Raw genomic sequence first — 16,371 nt, 5'->3', positions numbered from 1 at the left:
TTTTTTTGTCTAGTGTCTGTACAAATCTGAGGTACTGTAGAACTATAGGTGTCACATTAGAAACGGGAACAAAACGGGTAAGCTTTTTACCAAAATAAAATATAAATAAAAAGAAATTAAGGTTGAGGGCGATTCTCTGTTAGGTCCTGCTTTCAAATAAAATGTGAAGTCAATAAGGCTAACGGAAGATAGCAATGTAGCTAGCATCGTCGCACTCCATTTTACACCTTCCAAAACGATGACTTTATAAATGGCCCTATCTTACCAACCTGCTATAAGGAAAGAATATGCCAGATGTGTCTTTTAGCGTGTTCACCTACACCCACTTGAACAAAGAGGTCAGGACCGGCTACAGAACAGCTGCAATAGAGCTCATAGCCATTCAGGGCTTAAGGGCTCAACTGAACAGGGGTAGATGGATTTGCTGTCACATAACTTAAAACTAGGTCAAACGGGTTCAAGGCAAGAACTTTCTTCAACCAAGTTTCTAAGTTGAGATGATCAAACGGATTACAGCTATACATCTTCAGTTGTCTTTGAGTATTAAAGTATACAAGGTATGGGATTCTTATCTTAACCATTGAGAATCTATGTGATGTAAATTTGGTGTTGACATCTGGAGTTGTCCAACTGTTGCCTTTAAAGCTTTACCATATTTTAGACTTTGACCAGTAGCATGCCATCATCATCTGTGAAATGCCTGCTGGAATCTTTTGGAACGAGCTGACAGGAAACTTTAAAACAACATTTATTATTATTCTTCCACACACCCTATTAATCTATCTGTTGCTGTCTACAGCCATTTATCATTATATATTGGGATGTAAAGCTCACATATGTGATCTATTCCAATAGAGTGGCGAAGTCCCTCCCCTTCCGGGGGAGCTCCATGGGACCTTATTTCGAAAAATCTCTCTCGGCAGCTGAAGCAGCTCGTTTGGTGGCTCGAACTTCACGTTTGTTGACACTGGTGTCATTGTCTTGCGCGGCCGACGTGCTGGGACGGTCGGTGTTCCCGACTGCATACGATGAGAAATCGAATATTGTGGGAACAGATCCTGGCTTCAAATCCGATGTTTTGTATTGAACCAGGCATCCAGACTCACCAAACCTCATTTTGTGGACATAATCGTCATTTGTAAAGTGTTCGCTGCACACACGTGCGTACTGATCCAGCGGCGGATCGGACCGTTTCATGGAAATAACCCATGCTTTGAGCAGCTTCTCATCCTTTAGTGGCAGCCTATGGAAATGTACTTCTTCCTTCTTCGTATAAAATCCATTTGTGCAGCCTGGGGCAATACGCTCCTGATGATGACCATTTTCTTTTAATGTAAACTACTGGTGCATTGCACGCCATGTTTGTTATTGAGCTTTGGCCCAGGAAGCCGTACCCACTCAGTGACGTCACTGGGAAAGTCCCGGAGCAATGGAAGCGCCCAAGGTCATTAGGAGCGTATTTAAAAAAATAAATGCACGTATCTCGATCGTTTACATTGGAAACAGACTAGATAAATACATTTCCTGATGGGAATATTGTCGCATGGAAAGCAGTTTGAAAAGTGTTTCCATTTCCCTTTTAAACGGCATTTTCCAAGGTATTACATTTTTTAGCTTGCTTTCAATAGGTTTGTAGAAGTTGTGTTCTACAGTCTGCCTGAAAGTAATCATTGCGTAGGTGTGTAGTGTGATTCTGTGTAGTTTATTTATGGCATCCTGTTGGATTTGACGTCATCTGAACAGGACATCGCACGCTCACTGCTTGATAGCGTGCGAAGCTCCGTTTACGCCGGTTGTTAAACAACATCGTTATGGGGAAATGCAAGTTTGCGTCCAAATGGTTGGAAGATAAGGAGGAAGGACAATCAATACTGTATAGTAAATGTTGCGTCAATGTAACCGGTTAAAACTCGAAGTGGCGATGAGGTCTTAAAATGTATGGAAAGGGTCTTAAAAAAGGTCTTAAAAGGTATTACATTTAACTTCAGGATTACTGCATATACCCTGGTCGGTGTTCTTTTCCTCAGTCCTTCACACCTCACATTAATGTTCCATTTTACGACATCTGCATGTCCACACTTTGATTAATACAGTAATGGGGTTAACAAATAAGTTAAAACATTTTTTTAAATCTCTCTTTGAACATTTATCAAGTGCTGATATAACAATTGAACTCAGCTTTTGCTATAACAATTGTTCCGTCTGAGATCCACCGTTAAGGTGTCCCTTCATAATAGAGTGGTGCAGGAATGAGTACTAAAACTCAGAAACCAATTGGCATTTTACCTCTTCCAGTTCCCTCGTCTTGAAGTCAACCATTTTTTGAACCTATTGTTGGTTAAATGCCTGATATAAGATCTTTTGATTAACACAAGCTTTAGAGAGATTCCTGTTTAATTCTGTCATAAAACCTGTCAGTAAATACCTGACTTGTGAATGAGCTTCTCTGTGTCATAAAACAGCAGTTCCTAACTAGCAACTAAGAGACAACTAAACATCATCACAACGAACATTAGCTGCCTTTAGCTTAGCCATTGTGACATATGATCGTGATGTAGTGTTTATAGCCTAATGTTAGCTTTTCCCTTATTGATTGTATTTATGCTCCAAATATCGTAACAGTGGTGTTAATATGCTGATATTATCCTGCTGAACAAAACGTGTTGGTATCATAACAGTGTGTTTGCCACAGATCTTCTTATTTCCTGCAATATCCCAAAATTGAATAGAAAAATCCCCTTGATTTTTTTTATGGAGCCCTTGCAATCCTAACTTCAAAATCAGCCTAAAAGAATGTCATACTGCACCACTCTATGCTAATTCAATGTAAATCAGGGATGTTCATGCTACAACACTTTTGTTTTTGTAGCCCAAATCCAGTTCCAGTTAGCATTTAAGTTCTTAATTTGTCTAGGTTGTGAAATAAAAACCCGTTTTATAAATGACCTCCCATGTTCCAACACTCACTCTTCCACACTCTGCTTCCATCTGCAGAGCCCAGTACTCCGTGTTGGTCCCTGCCCTGTGGAACACTGAGGTCCAGGACTGGGAGCTGAAATGTATCAACAGTCTGGTGTTGGACGAGAGCCACCATGGACCCAACGCAGGTACCACACATACACACACATTACACACACAAAGCAGTTGTTCTCAAGCAGTAGCTAATAATGCAAAGAGGCACTTGGGAGCACTCAGCACTTGGTATCTCAAACTCCAGTCTCTCATTCAGGCTATATCACTTAACCTTGGCGGCACACATGCTGATCCTGTTACAACATCGTTACTCACAGTTTGGTTCTCCGGTCTGAATGTCAGTGTATGGTGGTGGTTGGTCCTTGGGGAAGACCTCTCAAGCTTGTTCCTGAGAAAACTGGAACAAAAGGAGGAAACAATCACCTCTTGTTCACCTCATTACTTTAGTTTCATCTGATGACAATTTGATAACTGTTTCATTTCTATTGTTCATTTTGTGTGTTTTCATGTAAGACTTTTGTTTGTATCCCAATATTTTGCTATTTTAAACGCTGATACTTCACCCTAGACTGTTTTCTTGACAAGAAGTCTGGAAAAGTTATCTGATTCTGTTCAGAAATATCATTACCTAAACATTGTAAAACATGTTGGGGCAATTTGTATTCTTAAAAAAAATCATTAGTTATATAAATAAATCAACTTCCATTGCTAGAAAGGCTGCCCCTGGTCACTGAGAACAAGCTGAACCTATAAAACCTAGCCCTAGTACTCTAACGTCTGAAAATAATGAATGTGGTGCTCTGTATACTATGCAAGTTATTTTTACAAACGCCAACCACAGGGAGGTGCTAATCTTAGAAGTAGGCTGTGCCTTTGAACTGTACATGGACCAGGCTTTCCAGGGCAAGTATATCAAATACCAACCACTGCTCGATGTGATAACCAGCTTTGGGTACAAGTGTAGATATACAGGGTTCTTACGGTCATTGAAAACCTGGAAAAGTCATGGAAATTCAAAATGCTAATTCCAGGCCCTGGAAAAGTTCTGGAAAACAATATTTTTCCCAACGTTTTGGAAAAGTCATGGAAATGTAACTAAAGTTGCATCAAATATAATTTATATTTTATCTAATCGCCAAAATAATAATACTATAATGATAATAAATAATGTATTGTATAGTAATCAAATGTAAAATGGCATTTAACTGACTGGTGAGAGATTTGAAGCTAGAAGCTAGTAAGCCTACTATTGGATTTGTTTTAGATAGGCACAACATGTTTCATATGCAGACCTTATTTTCCTGTTCCATGTTCAAATAAACCATTTTCAGTGGTACGCCGAGTCATTTCTTTGGTCATGGAAAATTAGGTAAAGGTCATGGAAAAGTCATTGAAAATCATTGGTGAAAAAGTGTATGAACCCTTGATATAGCATACTCATATTTGGAAGTCTTGGTCATGTATATAAATGCACCATGATTGGTCTGAGAATTGCAGGAATGTCAAAGAGAAAAGCCAAACAAATTGCCAAATATTGCTCTGTTTCAGCTATTATTGGCAGCTTAGCCGTGTGGAGAAGGAGATGTGTACCCCTAAGTGTTCTGTGCTTCTTAGCCCCCGATTATATTTGATTCCCTATCTTATGTAATATAATTTGTGGAACCAAATAAAGTATTTGTGTGTGTGTGTGTGTGTGTGTGTGTGTGTGTGTGTGTGTGTGTGGCTATAACTGTGCACATATGCCTGCGTTTGTGCATGCATCTTGGCAGACTCAGAATGGTAACGAGGATGAGTCAGAGGACGGTGGCTGCAGGGCTCTGTTTGTCAATGCAGAACGAAAGAAAAGAAACAACAGTGTGTGTGTGTGTGTGTGTGTGTGTGTGTGTGTTAGACTGAGTTTTGTAAGTGGGAGAGTATTTGCGAAAAAGGCAGAGGGAGCATGAGAGCTTTCCTTTCAGGGCTTTTGGAAGCCACAAAAGCATGTTTTATGGTGGGGATGATCCATCACCCTGTGTTTGTGTGTGTGTTCCCACCTGTGTGTGGCTGTGTGTGAGTCAGGATGAGTCATCCTTATTTGCTGGCCTGTCAGACTGTCTAGCCCTCAGGGCAGCAGAGGAAACGAGCTGATTCATTTCACTGCCTCTCCGACAGTCTTACGTTCCTCTTTTTTCTGTCTCTCACACACTTACAGATCTCTGTGACTGACTACCAGCACTGTCATGGTGTTGTCACAAATGATGTGGCATGTGTTCCACTCACCAGTTCAAGGCAAGGCAAGTTTATTTATATAGCATTTTTCAACACAAGGCAATTCAAAGTGCTTTACAAAAAACGAAAGACATTAAGAAAATGGCATTTAAAATCAGTCATTAAAAATAAAAGCTAATAAAATAAACGTAAAAAGAAAAAATACATGGATAAAAGTTACAGTGCAGTTTAAGATGTGAATAGTTCAATTAAAAGCAGCGACAAAAAGAAAAGTCTTCAGCCTGGATTTAAAAGTAGTCAGAGTTGCAGCGGACCTGCAGTTCAGGACGTCTTCTGTCACAAAATGCATGTTCAAGTGGCTTTTTTGGAGTATGGTTTACTGGGTTAGTGATCTGTAAAAAATATAATCCCTAACCTAAAACAAGTATCAAAATATAAAATGAATGTAATCTGATTACTTACTATTACTTTTGCTAACACACAATATCAAATGCAATGAAAAAATACTATGGAAAACTAGAGAATGCAATTCCTGAAGAAATTGCTAGTGGGAATGCTTTATGCTGAAAAGCTGACGCTAAACTGCTATGCTGAAATGTAATATGTAAGAAGAAAGTGAAGAATTTAGATTAAAATGAAATGTGTAAGAAGAAAGTGAAGAATTTAGATTGAAATGATACATGAACACAGGGGGCTTGAATGTGTGATGAGAGAAGAAAAGAAAGTAAAAAGGCTTGGAAAAGCAGCAGAATATTTGAACTGCAAATTTCTGAACTAACTTGATGGCGAATGAACTGTCACCATGGCAACGGCATTTGATGACACCCCATAATACGTTTAGATGCGTTGATGGCTGCATCGTTACCAAACCTGTGAAGTTTTGGGCTGTTTGGAGTATTTTCACTGAAGTTATGAGAAAACCCTGTTTCATGGCGAGCATTGTGTTGCCATGGCAACGACATTTGAAGAAATCTCAAAACTGTCCCGTAGATGTCTTCACGGCTGGACTGTTGAAGTCTGCTGCATGTCAGTTGGAGTGATGACATCATTGTGTTCCATTGCACAGGTGTTTATATTTGAGCTAACGAGCTCTGTCGAGATCACAGGTTTCCATTGTTCTGAATGAGATGAACCTCTTACATGTGAACGTTTTGTGGAAGAACCGTAACAGATATCTCTGAAATTTCAAAACGTGAAGCATGTCAAGGAACTTGAGTATCTGAAGTGTAATTTTTGTGTAGTTTCGGGTTAATAATGTGGCCTTTTTGGCAGTTTAACTAAAGGTGTGCGGCTGCTACCGTGAGGAAATATCTGCCTGAAATTACAATGGGCTTCAATGGAGGAATGTTGAACGTTTTTGTCACTTCATGCCCTCAAGAGGCATTTTGATTAATTATTTGTCATTTTTCAAGCTACGAGATGTTTTCCTACGTTTATCATGAACAATTATGTCCCAGGAATGTAGGGTTTGGGAATTATGGCAGTTTTAAAAAAATATATGAAGGCACATTTCAAGATTTCTTAACCTCTAGCTGTGACATCACGCACTCTAGTTAATGTTAAAATGTGAAGAAAACCTCTAAAACAAGGTCTGAACAAATGTTAATATCTCTAAAAGTAAGAATCAGATTTAAAAGTTGTTTTACACGAATAATGTCAGAAAGATTTGTAACATTTTAAAGTTGGAATGAGGTTTCTGAGTGAAAGTATGAATGAACAGTTAGCAGTTGAAGTTGCATGAAGATTTGTTGAAGTCTGAAGATTTCCTCCATTGACTTCAATGTAAAAAATGTGATGTATTATGGGATGTATCTCTGGAATTATGAAAGTTATGAATGAGAAAAGTAATAGCCATCGATTCCCGACCGAGCTGAACGTTTTGATGTTTGAACGGAGATTTTGCGATGTTCAATGCGGGAGAAGAAGAGGGCCAAAATACGGCGGAATAATAATAATACAAATTTCGTGCGTAGAATAACAGTTAGTTGGAATGCTGTTAACAGCATTACCACTAAATAAATGCTATTGCACAGCGCCCGGGGAGCAATGGAAGTGGGGGGGTGGGGGCGGTTGTCCGGTGCCTTGCTCAAGGGCAACACGGCAGGGCCCAGGAAGGGAACTGGGACCTCTCCAAGTAGCAGTCCACACTCCATACTTTAAGTCTTTTCGGAGACTTGAACCGGCGACCCTACGGCTCACAGTCCAAGCTAGGGTTGCAAAGGGACAGAAATGTCCAGAAAGTTTCCATGGGAAGTTAAGCTGGGGAATTTTGGAAATATTCCAATCAAAATTAAACACAAAAGTAGAACAGAACACGTTTTAATTATGTTATTGAACAATTATTTGTTTCATTGAAGAACGAAAACAGGAATGTTGAGTTAAATATTACTCATCCCCCCCAACCCCACTCATTAACAAATGAACAAAAATGCACCCCCCATCCAAAAATCCCCACAAAGTCCCATTCAAAATGTTAAATGAAAAGAGCCCTTCTCCCTCCAAAAAGTCCCATTAAACATGCAAATATTCCTTCAAGCAATCCTCTGCATTTTGGCTAAACCCTTTCAGCCAATGGGCTCTTCCTGGGCCTCATCAACATCACTCCGAGTCTTCCTCTGCAGTGTCACTGCCCAGCCTTGTTGAGGATGGCTCTGTGTCGGGCTCAAAGAGCCTTAGGTTTGCCCGGATGCCAACCAGTTTTTCCACTCTCACATTTGTGAGCCTGATGCGAACCTTTGTGTGGTCTCAATAGCCATGCAGTGTGCTATGGCATGGATATTCAATTGTACTTGAATGGCATCCGTTTGTTTTAGTCAAGATTATGCTAAAATATACTTTCCCCAACTATATTTAAGTTCCCTATGAAGAGCCAACCTTCAATTTAGAAAATTCCCAGTTTATTCCCGTTAATTTCCATGGAAAGTTTCCATCTTTGAAAATTCCCGGACTTTTGCAACCCTAGTCCCAAGCCCCTACTGACTGCCACTGTCAATTGACTAAAAATGTTATCTCGTTAATCACATACATAATCTGTAATTAATTATAATTTATCACAAGTTTAAAACACTATTCACTTTTATTTGGGGGGGAAATAAAACAAATGCACCTGTGGTAAAGAAATGCATATCAAACTGGTAAAAAAAACATATGTTTTACTTTATTATAACATGATTATGGAATTATTGGCATGAAGTCCAACCATTTTGGCTTTGCTGTAGCATCAACAAAGCTGCTGTCACGGAGAGCTGCTGTGATCACCCTCTGTGTAATGTGCTCTACACAGGGCATATTATCTCTAGTGCTCTCATACTGCGAGCACTATCTGTTCCTACAGTGGTGACTCGTCCAATATCTCACACTAACATACTTCAGAAAAATGCCTTTTCTTCCATTTGACCACAACACAAGCAAATAATTGCAGTTGTCATTTGACATTGATCAGGTGTTCCATCACATGGAGGTTGTGATGGTTCTTACTGATGCCCGGTGGTCTCCAGCGAATGATATTGTTGGGGAGTGTTTCATTTGTGACAGTAGGGTCTCTGGGGCCTGTCCAATAGCAGGCTGAGTCAGCAATAAAGGACACAGTTAAACTGACTTCAGGTTGTGCTGAGTCAGGCTGAGCAGCTCTGAGAACAGGTACATGTGTCCTTCTGACCTTCTATTGTTTTCCTCTTGTTTTCCAATCCCCACTCCCCTTTTCCTCCCCATCTTTCCTTTTTATTCAGTCCTCTTTTCACCTTTACTCCTCCTTTCTTCTCATTCGTATATCTTCTTTTTATGCGTGAGTCCTCTGGTGTCGTAGCAGATGCCAGTGTTCTGTTCTCCTCAGCAGGCTCCCATGATACCTGCACTGCCTTCTTCCTGCCTGCCTGCTGCTCCAGCCTTAGTGCAGTGACTCAGCATTTCTCTGTTTCAGTGCGTCTAAATAACCTCCATCAGCCATTTCTGCTTTGATATTTAATATATACTAGATTTAAACTTAATAATGATTATTAACTTGTGCATATGCCAGTCTTGGCTTTGTAAATTGTGTGCTGTGTCATGTATAGATGGATTGTTCAAGCTGGTTAATTAGGGCCATTGCCCGCATTGCGATTTTTTTGGAATAAAAGGACTGGCAGAGCCTCCTCCCATCGTTTTATCACAACAGATTTCCCAGCACGTTTTTAAAATGTTCTATGACAACGATATCTCGACAATGTATAATTGCTGTTGTATGACAGTTGTTTGTGCTACTATTTATTTGTTTGACATTGTTATTTCATGAAGACGCCTACTCTTGCATTATGTATGAATAAGATTGTTACCACTCTGGGTCTGCTGGCTGATATGCAAATGGTGTTTTCTGTCTTTGATATGATAGTTTGCGTCTGAAAAAACACGGTCAAAAACAAGCTTCTCTTGGGCCGCTGGATGGCTCAGTGGTTAGAGCTGGTGGACCTATGAGTAAGCCACTGAGTTTGAGTCTGGCTCACGTAACTTAAAGGCATTGTCCCAACCGCTGTCCCCCCATGTCAACACTGTATCTCTCAATAAAGGCCTGAAATATATATTAAAAATAAAAAAACTGTGTGTGTGTGTGTGTGTGTGTGTGTGTGTGTGTGTGTGTGTGTGTGTGTGTGTGTGGCAAGACATGTTAAATCTGTTCAAAACTTTTGTGTGACTTTGCCATTTCCACTCTCTTTGCTTTCAGTTTATGATATATAAATCGACCTGACACAAGAGACTCACAATTGATTTTCTGTCATGCATTTTTTATTCCATTACCAAAAACAACACCTAATATGTAAATGTTTTCAAAATGAATGCTTCTTCCAAAACTCCGATAAAGAGAAATGAGAACATGCACTGAGGGGAAAAAGAGGTTTGAAAATGGAGCCGATAGTCCATGTTGGAACAAGCAAGGTCAGGGTAAAAAAGGAGGGGCAAAATAAATTGGCCAAGGTTCAGAGCAGGAGCAGCCACACACAAACAAACAGATAACAAGAGAGGAGATGAAGGGTGTTTCAAGGATAAAACAATTTGGACTTTAGGACACTAGAGAAGGTGTTCTCCTTGTAGAACTCCCGTTGGCACCCTTTGGGTTGGTCCAAGGGGTTACAGGTGACTGAGACACAAACAGGGTTTACAAAATGAACTCTAAGTTCTTTAGAGTTCAGCTGAGGTTACATGCTTGTCAAAGCGACCTTAGACCCTCTTAATAGACGCCTTCAACATCAAAGTGTGTTTAGCTAGACAGAGTATAGTAATCAGTGAGGGAAAATGCTTGATGGAATAAACAAAACCATTTTAATTTATAACCAGGGTAACTCAACCTGATGACATAATCTTTACATTGTATATAATAAGTGCTCTGGTATTTTAAAATGTGACACTTATATTAGATTAAAGGTTCAGCAACATTGGTGGTGGTGGAGTCCTAAAACCTGGAAATTGGCATTTTAACGTTTTCGGTTCCATCGTCTCAAATTCACTGTTTATTGTCTTCTAACCATATCCTTTCTTTCCTGCAGTTTTTAATCCCATCAACTATCACAAATCATTTATTTTCCTCCTAATGTTCTCTAATTACAGCCCGTATGCAAACAAGCACAGAATCTATAAACGGCTGCTTTGTTCTAATTTAAATAGGGGATATAAGGACATGCAACTATTTGTTCACTTGTTGAAGTTATTTGCATGTCGAAAAGTTGCTAAAACGGCAGTTGCTAACATGTGACTCAATGACCCAGCATCGCTCCAAAAATGTGCAGCCTTCAGCTTAGTCGTACAATCTTGATGTAGTTAGTTTTGTGCCTAACGTTAGCTTCTTAGTTTTGGCAATTGCATTTACAAATCAATAATCAAGTGTTGTTAATATGAGGAGATTCTCCTGATGGGAAAAAAATGTATCATAAACATTTTATTGCCACTGATATTACATTTGCGATATTCCGAAACACAATAGAAAATCCCCTTGCTTTTTCTTGAGGGAGGCCTTCTGATGCTAACTTCCAGGTCGGCATTAACCACTGCACCAACCTTATTGATCTGAACCATTGAAACTCAACTTGGACAACACCATACTGCTGACATACAGTGGGGCAAAAAAGTATTTAGTCAGCCACCAATTGTGCAAGTTCTCCCACTTAAAAAGATGAGGCCTGTAATTTTCATCCTAGGTACACTTCAACTATGAGAGACAGAATGGGGGGAAATAATCCAGGAAATCACATTGTAGGATTTTTAATGAATTAATTGGTAAATTCCTCGGTAAAATAAGTATTTGGTCACCTACAAACAAACAAGATTTCTGGCTCTCACAGATCTGTAACTTCTTCTTTAAGAGCCTCCTCTGTCCTCCACTTGTTAACTGTATTAATGGCACCTGTTTGAACTCGTTATCAGTATAAAAGACACCTGTCCACAACCTCAAACAGTCACACTCCAAACTCCACTATGGTCAAGACCAAAGAGCTGTCAAAGGACACCAGAAACAAAATTGTAGACCTGGACCAGGCTGGGAAGACTGCATCTGCAATAGGTAAGCAGCTTGGTGTGAAGAGATCAACTGTGGGAGCAATTATTAGAAAATGGAAGACATACAAGACCACTGATAATCTCCCTCGATCTGGGGCTCCACACAAGATCTCACCCCGTGGGGTCAAAATGATCACAAGAACGGTGAGCAAAAATCCCAGAACCGCACGGGGGGACCGAGTCCATGACCTGCAGAGAGCTGGGACCAAAGTAACAAAGGCTACCATCAGTAACACACTACGCCGCCAGGGACTCAAATCCTGCAGTGCTAGACGTGTCCCCCTGCTTAAGCCACTACATGTCCAGGCCCGTCTGAAGTTTGCTAGAGAGCATTTAGATGATCCAGAAGAGGATTGGGAGAATGTCATATGGTCAGATGAAACCAAAATAGAACTTTTTGGTAAAAACTCAACTAGACGTGTTTGGAAGAGAAATAATGCTGAGTTGCATCCAAAGAACACCATACCTACTGTGAAACATGGGGGTGGAAACATCATGCTTTGGGGCTGTTTTTCTGCAAAGGGACCAGGACGACTGATCCGTGTAAAGGAAAGAATGAATGGGGCCATGTATCGTGAAATTGTGAGTGACAACCTCCTTCCATCAGCAAGGGCATTGAAGATGAAACGTGGCTGGGTCTTTCAGCATGACAATGATCCCAAACACACCGCCCGGGCAACGGAGGAGTGGCTTCGTAAGAAGCATTTCAAGGTCCTGGAGTGGCCTAGCCAGTCTCCAGATCTCAACCCCATAGAAAATCTTTGGAGGGAGTTGAAAGTCCGTGTTGCCCAGCGACAGCCCCAAAACATCACTGCTCTAGAGGAGATCTGCATGGAGGAATGGGCCAAAATACCAGCAACAGTGTGTGAAAACCTTGTGAAGACTTACAGAAAACGTTTGACCTCTGTCATTGCCATCAAAGGGTATATAACAAAGTATTGAGATGAACTTTTGTTATTGACCAAATACTTATTTTCCATCATCATTTGCAAATAAATTCTTTAAAAATCAGACAATGTGATTTTCTGGATTTTTTTTTTTTCTCATTTTGTCTCTTATAGTTGAGGTATAACTAGTGTACCTAGGATGAAAATTACAGGCCTCATCTTTTTAAGTGGGAGAACTTGCACAATTGGTGGCTGACTAAATACTTTTTTGCCCCACTGTAGTTAATGCAATTCATGTCATATAAACTGGACCTGTGTTGATAAAACACCCTGATAAAACACCTCGTTATATTAACACCTTTTCAATGCTACAAATGAGGAATTTTGTATTTTGCTAGTATGTCCTGACCAGAATAGCTGTTGGATGTTGGCAGTGGAAAATATCGGGGTCATCTCTATTAAAGTATTTTGGTCGGAGGCCATTGTTAGGGCTGTATTGCATCTATTAGTCCCGAAAGAATGTCACCTTTCTAACCTGGATAAGGCTCCTTAGCCGTGGGCCCTTGGCCTACCTATGACCCCTACAGTTGGACGTGCTTTCTAGTAAGCTTTGCTATTTGTAAAGGTTTGCTGTAATCCCCCATCCCTCTCCATCTCCATTTGTTTATGATGCTTGAAGTGGAATGCCACCTGCTTGATCAGCCTTAGGCTAACCTACAACCCCTCATTAGACACCTCTCTCGTGAGTGGGACCTTTACTGGTGTAATTTGGCTACATAATTAAGTACTAAGAGGCATCTAACAGATTCCATTTCTATGATATTTCAACTTCTTTATCTCCCTTTGTAAAAGCTAGAGTTACTTGGTCAGAATTCCTACAGACAAAGGGGATTAAGGTGCTTGTATAGGTGCTCTTTTTTCCACTGACCTATCTCTTGAACTCCCAATAGACTAAGGGGTCACACCTTATGCTTGTCTGTGCACGATCCTTCAAATGACCTAAATATTGTTTGTTGAAAGTTATTTTGTTCAAGTTTATAGGTTGCAGGAAGTGGGCCAATGTCCTCCAGGCATGTCTGGCTTCTCCTGTTGACTGAGAAGTAGTTATTGTTCTCAGTGTTGTAATGTTCCAAAGTACATTTACTTAAGGGTTGTACTTAACCTGTTAAGCCCCATAGCCCCCGTCGGGAGGGCTATGGGCTTTTTTTTTTCTTCACGAAACTGTATCAAGGCTTCTCAACATTTAATAAACTATGAATGTGTCATACTCACTTAACGGGAAGAAACTCAGCTAACTGACGATACGAACCATTTTTACTGAAACAAAACACAAGTCTCACAAGAAGCGTCTAAATTAGCCCTGAGCGAAGACATGTTTACCCCACAGACAAACAACTTAATTTGCTTTGCCATTTTTTGTAAAACAAACACGGTGCACCGTCCACGCGAGTAAACGTGCATCGCTTTCTGGCTCTTTAATCACACCAATGCACGTGCAACTTTAGTATCAGATTCCGGCTAGTCACAACAATAATTAAATATCGCTCTTAATACAACAAATAATTCATATTTATCTATTTTGGTGTGCACATTTTGCTGTTTGCTGTCCTTATTTCTTTATGTTAAAAACTGGTTGCCACTGATGGCAACCAAAGGCCAAGAAGTGGTTGACATTTTGTCTGAATGGTTGCCAACCTGGCAACCGTTACTGTCGAGCCCTGGTGTAGGTGGATTTAGTAACTTCCCCTCGATTCTATTGGCTCTGGCGGTTAACAAGAGATGTCAATCATCAAAATCGACCGAGGGGGGCCGGAGATATGGAAAATCCACCCAAAAGACACCAGAAGTGTTTATTTTGTTCTAATCCTCTCTAAAAAGGTCAACTGTCACTTGTTTTGCATCAATCCTGTTACAGGGTACTTATTATATGTTATAGTTTGGATTCCTAAAGCTTTTAGTCTACTATCCCATAATTCAAGGATGGTTTTCACTATAAGTAATGTTTTTCTTTTGGACGGACACTATAATTTACGTTTTTTTACTATGTTCAATCTGAATTTACTTTAAAATAAAAATAAATCTATATTGATTCTGACTTTTCTACATCCAACTCACAGGTTTATCATTGCTTTGAGAAAAAAGATTATTAATTTACCCCTTTTTAGAAGGGAAGTTATAGTCATTTGTTCTGGGAATGTCATTTTCGAGACTGAGACCTGGAAAACAGGCTCGGGGTTTAACAGGTTAAGGAAATGTTGAGGTTGTTGCACTTTATACTTTTACTACACTACATTTCAGAGGGAAATATTTAACTCAAAGATTTTGAGATATAAATGTATTTGCATCTGTAAACATTTAGTCCATTTTCATATTTATTTTCGAATGATTTTGGGTATTTTGGGTGTATTTTAAATGTTGGGCTTTTTCCATTGCAATTTTGAAATATTTCATAAAATTAACTCTGCAGCATCAAACGTTTATGATACTTAAAGAAGGATAATCTTCTCACTGCTAAGCTTAAGGTGGCTAATGTTCGTCAGGATGATGATTGGCAGACTCAGATAATCACTTTTTAAAACACATAGCACATTCAGCAGTTGGCACATTTCTGACTATAAGAACTTTTTCCTCCATCAATTAATTACAATGGAGTGCCACAGTGACGTGTCCTGAAACCCGGAAGTAAACTCCTTCCGGTTCCTTCGACTAAAATGCAATGCAACTTCTCTATAGGATTTGGGAAAATAGCTCAAAATAGGGTCTGTGGTTGACACGCATTTAAGAGACGGATCACGTTTTGTTCAGCCGGATAATTTCCACATGCGTCTACCCTACTTTTACAATTTTCGAATCATAAATCTAGTCGCCAGAAGCAAAATGCTAACGTTATGCTATAAACGAACTACAGCAGGGTCGCTGCTTCAACGTCACGCCGACTTAAAGAGCCTGTGACACGGTTTTCCCCCATCATCCAAACCCATCAATTTGAGTACATATTGTCCCCTTGAAAACCGTTACTGAACTGATTTTGGATATTTGTACTTTGATAACCATTAATCTGCCCTTCAATGTTGACAATTTCCTGGATCTTCTCGCGGATTCTTCAAGTCCCGCCAAATGATGGGTGACGTCATTGCGGGCACAGCGCTCCAGCTGCACCGTCCAGGATCCCAGCATCTGCATGTAAACCTTTATATATATACAGTCAGATGTAAACGCACGACGGCGCACACAGAAGCAAGCCCAGACAGCGATGACAGGTTAATGTTGAACGTGTCTGAGAGCTCATGTGAGGCTGAAGGATCGGTTTATGTTGTATCTGTTAGAAGTTTAGGAATTAGGTGCGTCAATATGGGCGATCATATGGTCATGTAGCCAGTGGTGGAATGGGACTAAAAATCATCCCGGGACTCTCGACCGGCCCACTTCGGTACCGCTAGTAAATTGTCAACGGGGGGAGCGGGGGATGTAAAATACAAATATAATGTATAATGTCTGTGTCTTTGACATTAGCGCTGCTAGCCACCTGTGCCCTGTACTACGAAGCCAGTTCAACAGACCCTGGATATGTTTGAGTAACAAACAAACTAACTAACAACAAACTAACAAACGAGATCTCGCTAAGCGGTCCTACGACGCTGGTTATCAGCTCGGTAAATCAAGCCAGGGTTTCTCTCTCCAGCTGAGAGCGCGTTCACGTCTAAGACACGAGTGCATCTGACTTTAATTACATTTGTCTCGAGTGTTTCGTCAACATAATGTGTTAAATAATACTTCTGCA

General features: G+C 40.1%; 1 protein-coding gene across 1 annotated transcript in view; it reads left to right on the top strand.

Annotated features, from left to right (window-relative positions):
• The window catches only part of LOC117447970 (uncharacterized), a 114,013-nt gene that overhangs the window by 20,759 nt on the left and 76,883 nt on the right, over positions 1-16,371 (top strand). The window contains exon 6 of the mRNA XM_034085010.2: positions 2,995-3,107. Within this exon, the coding sequence (XP_033940901.1) occupies positions 2,995-3,107 (113 nt within the window). The remainder of the gene's footprint in view (positions 1-2,994; positions 3,108-16,371) is intronic.

This window comes from Pseudochaenichthys georgianus, chromosome 6 (genome assembly GCF_902827115.2).
Source record: "Pseudochaenichthys georgianus chromosome 6, fPseGeo1.2, whole genome shotgun sequence".
NCBI classification, from domain to species: domain Eukaryota; kingdom Metazoa; phylum Chordata; class Actinopteri; order Perciformes; family Channichthyidae; genus Pseudochaenichthys; species Pseudochaenichthys georgianus.
Note: the sequence above shows the minus strand (reverse complement) of the source record. Positions and strands in the feature narration are given on the sequence as shown.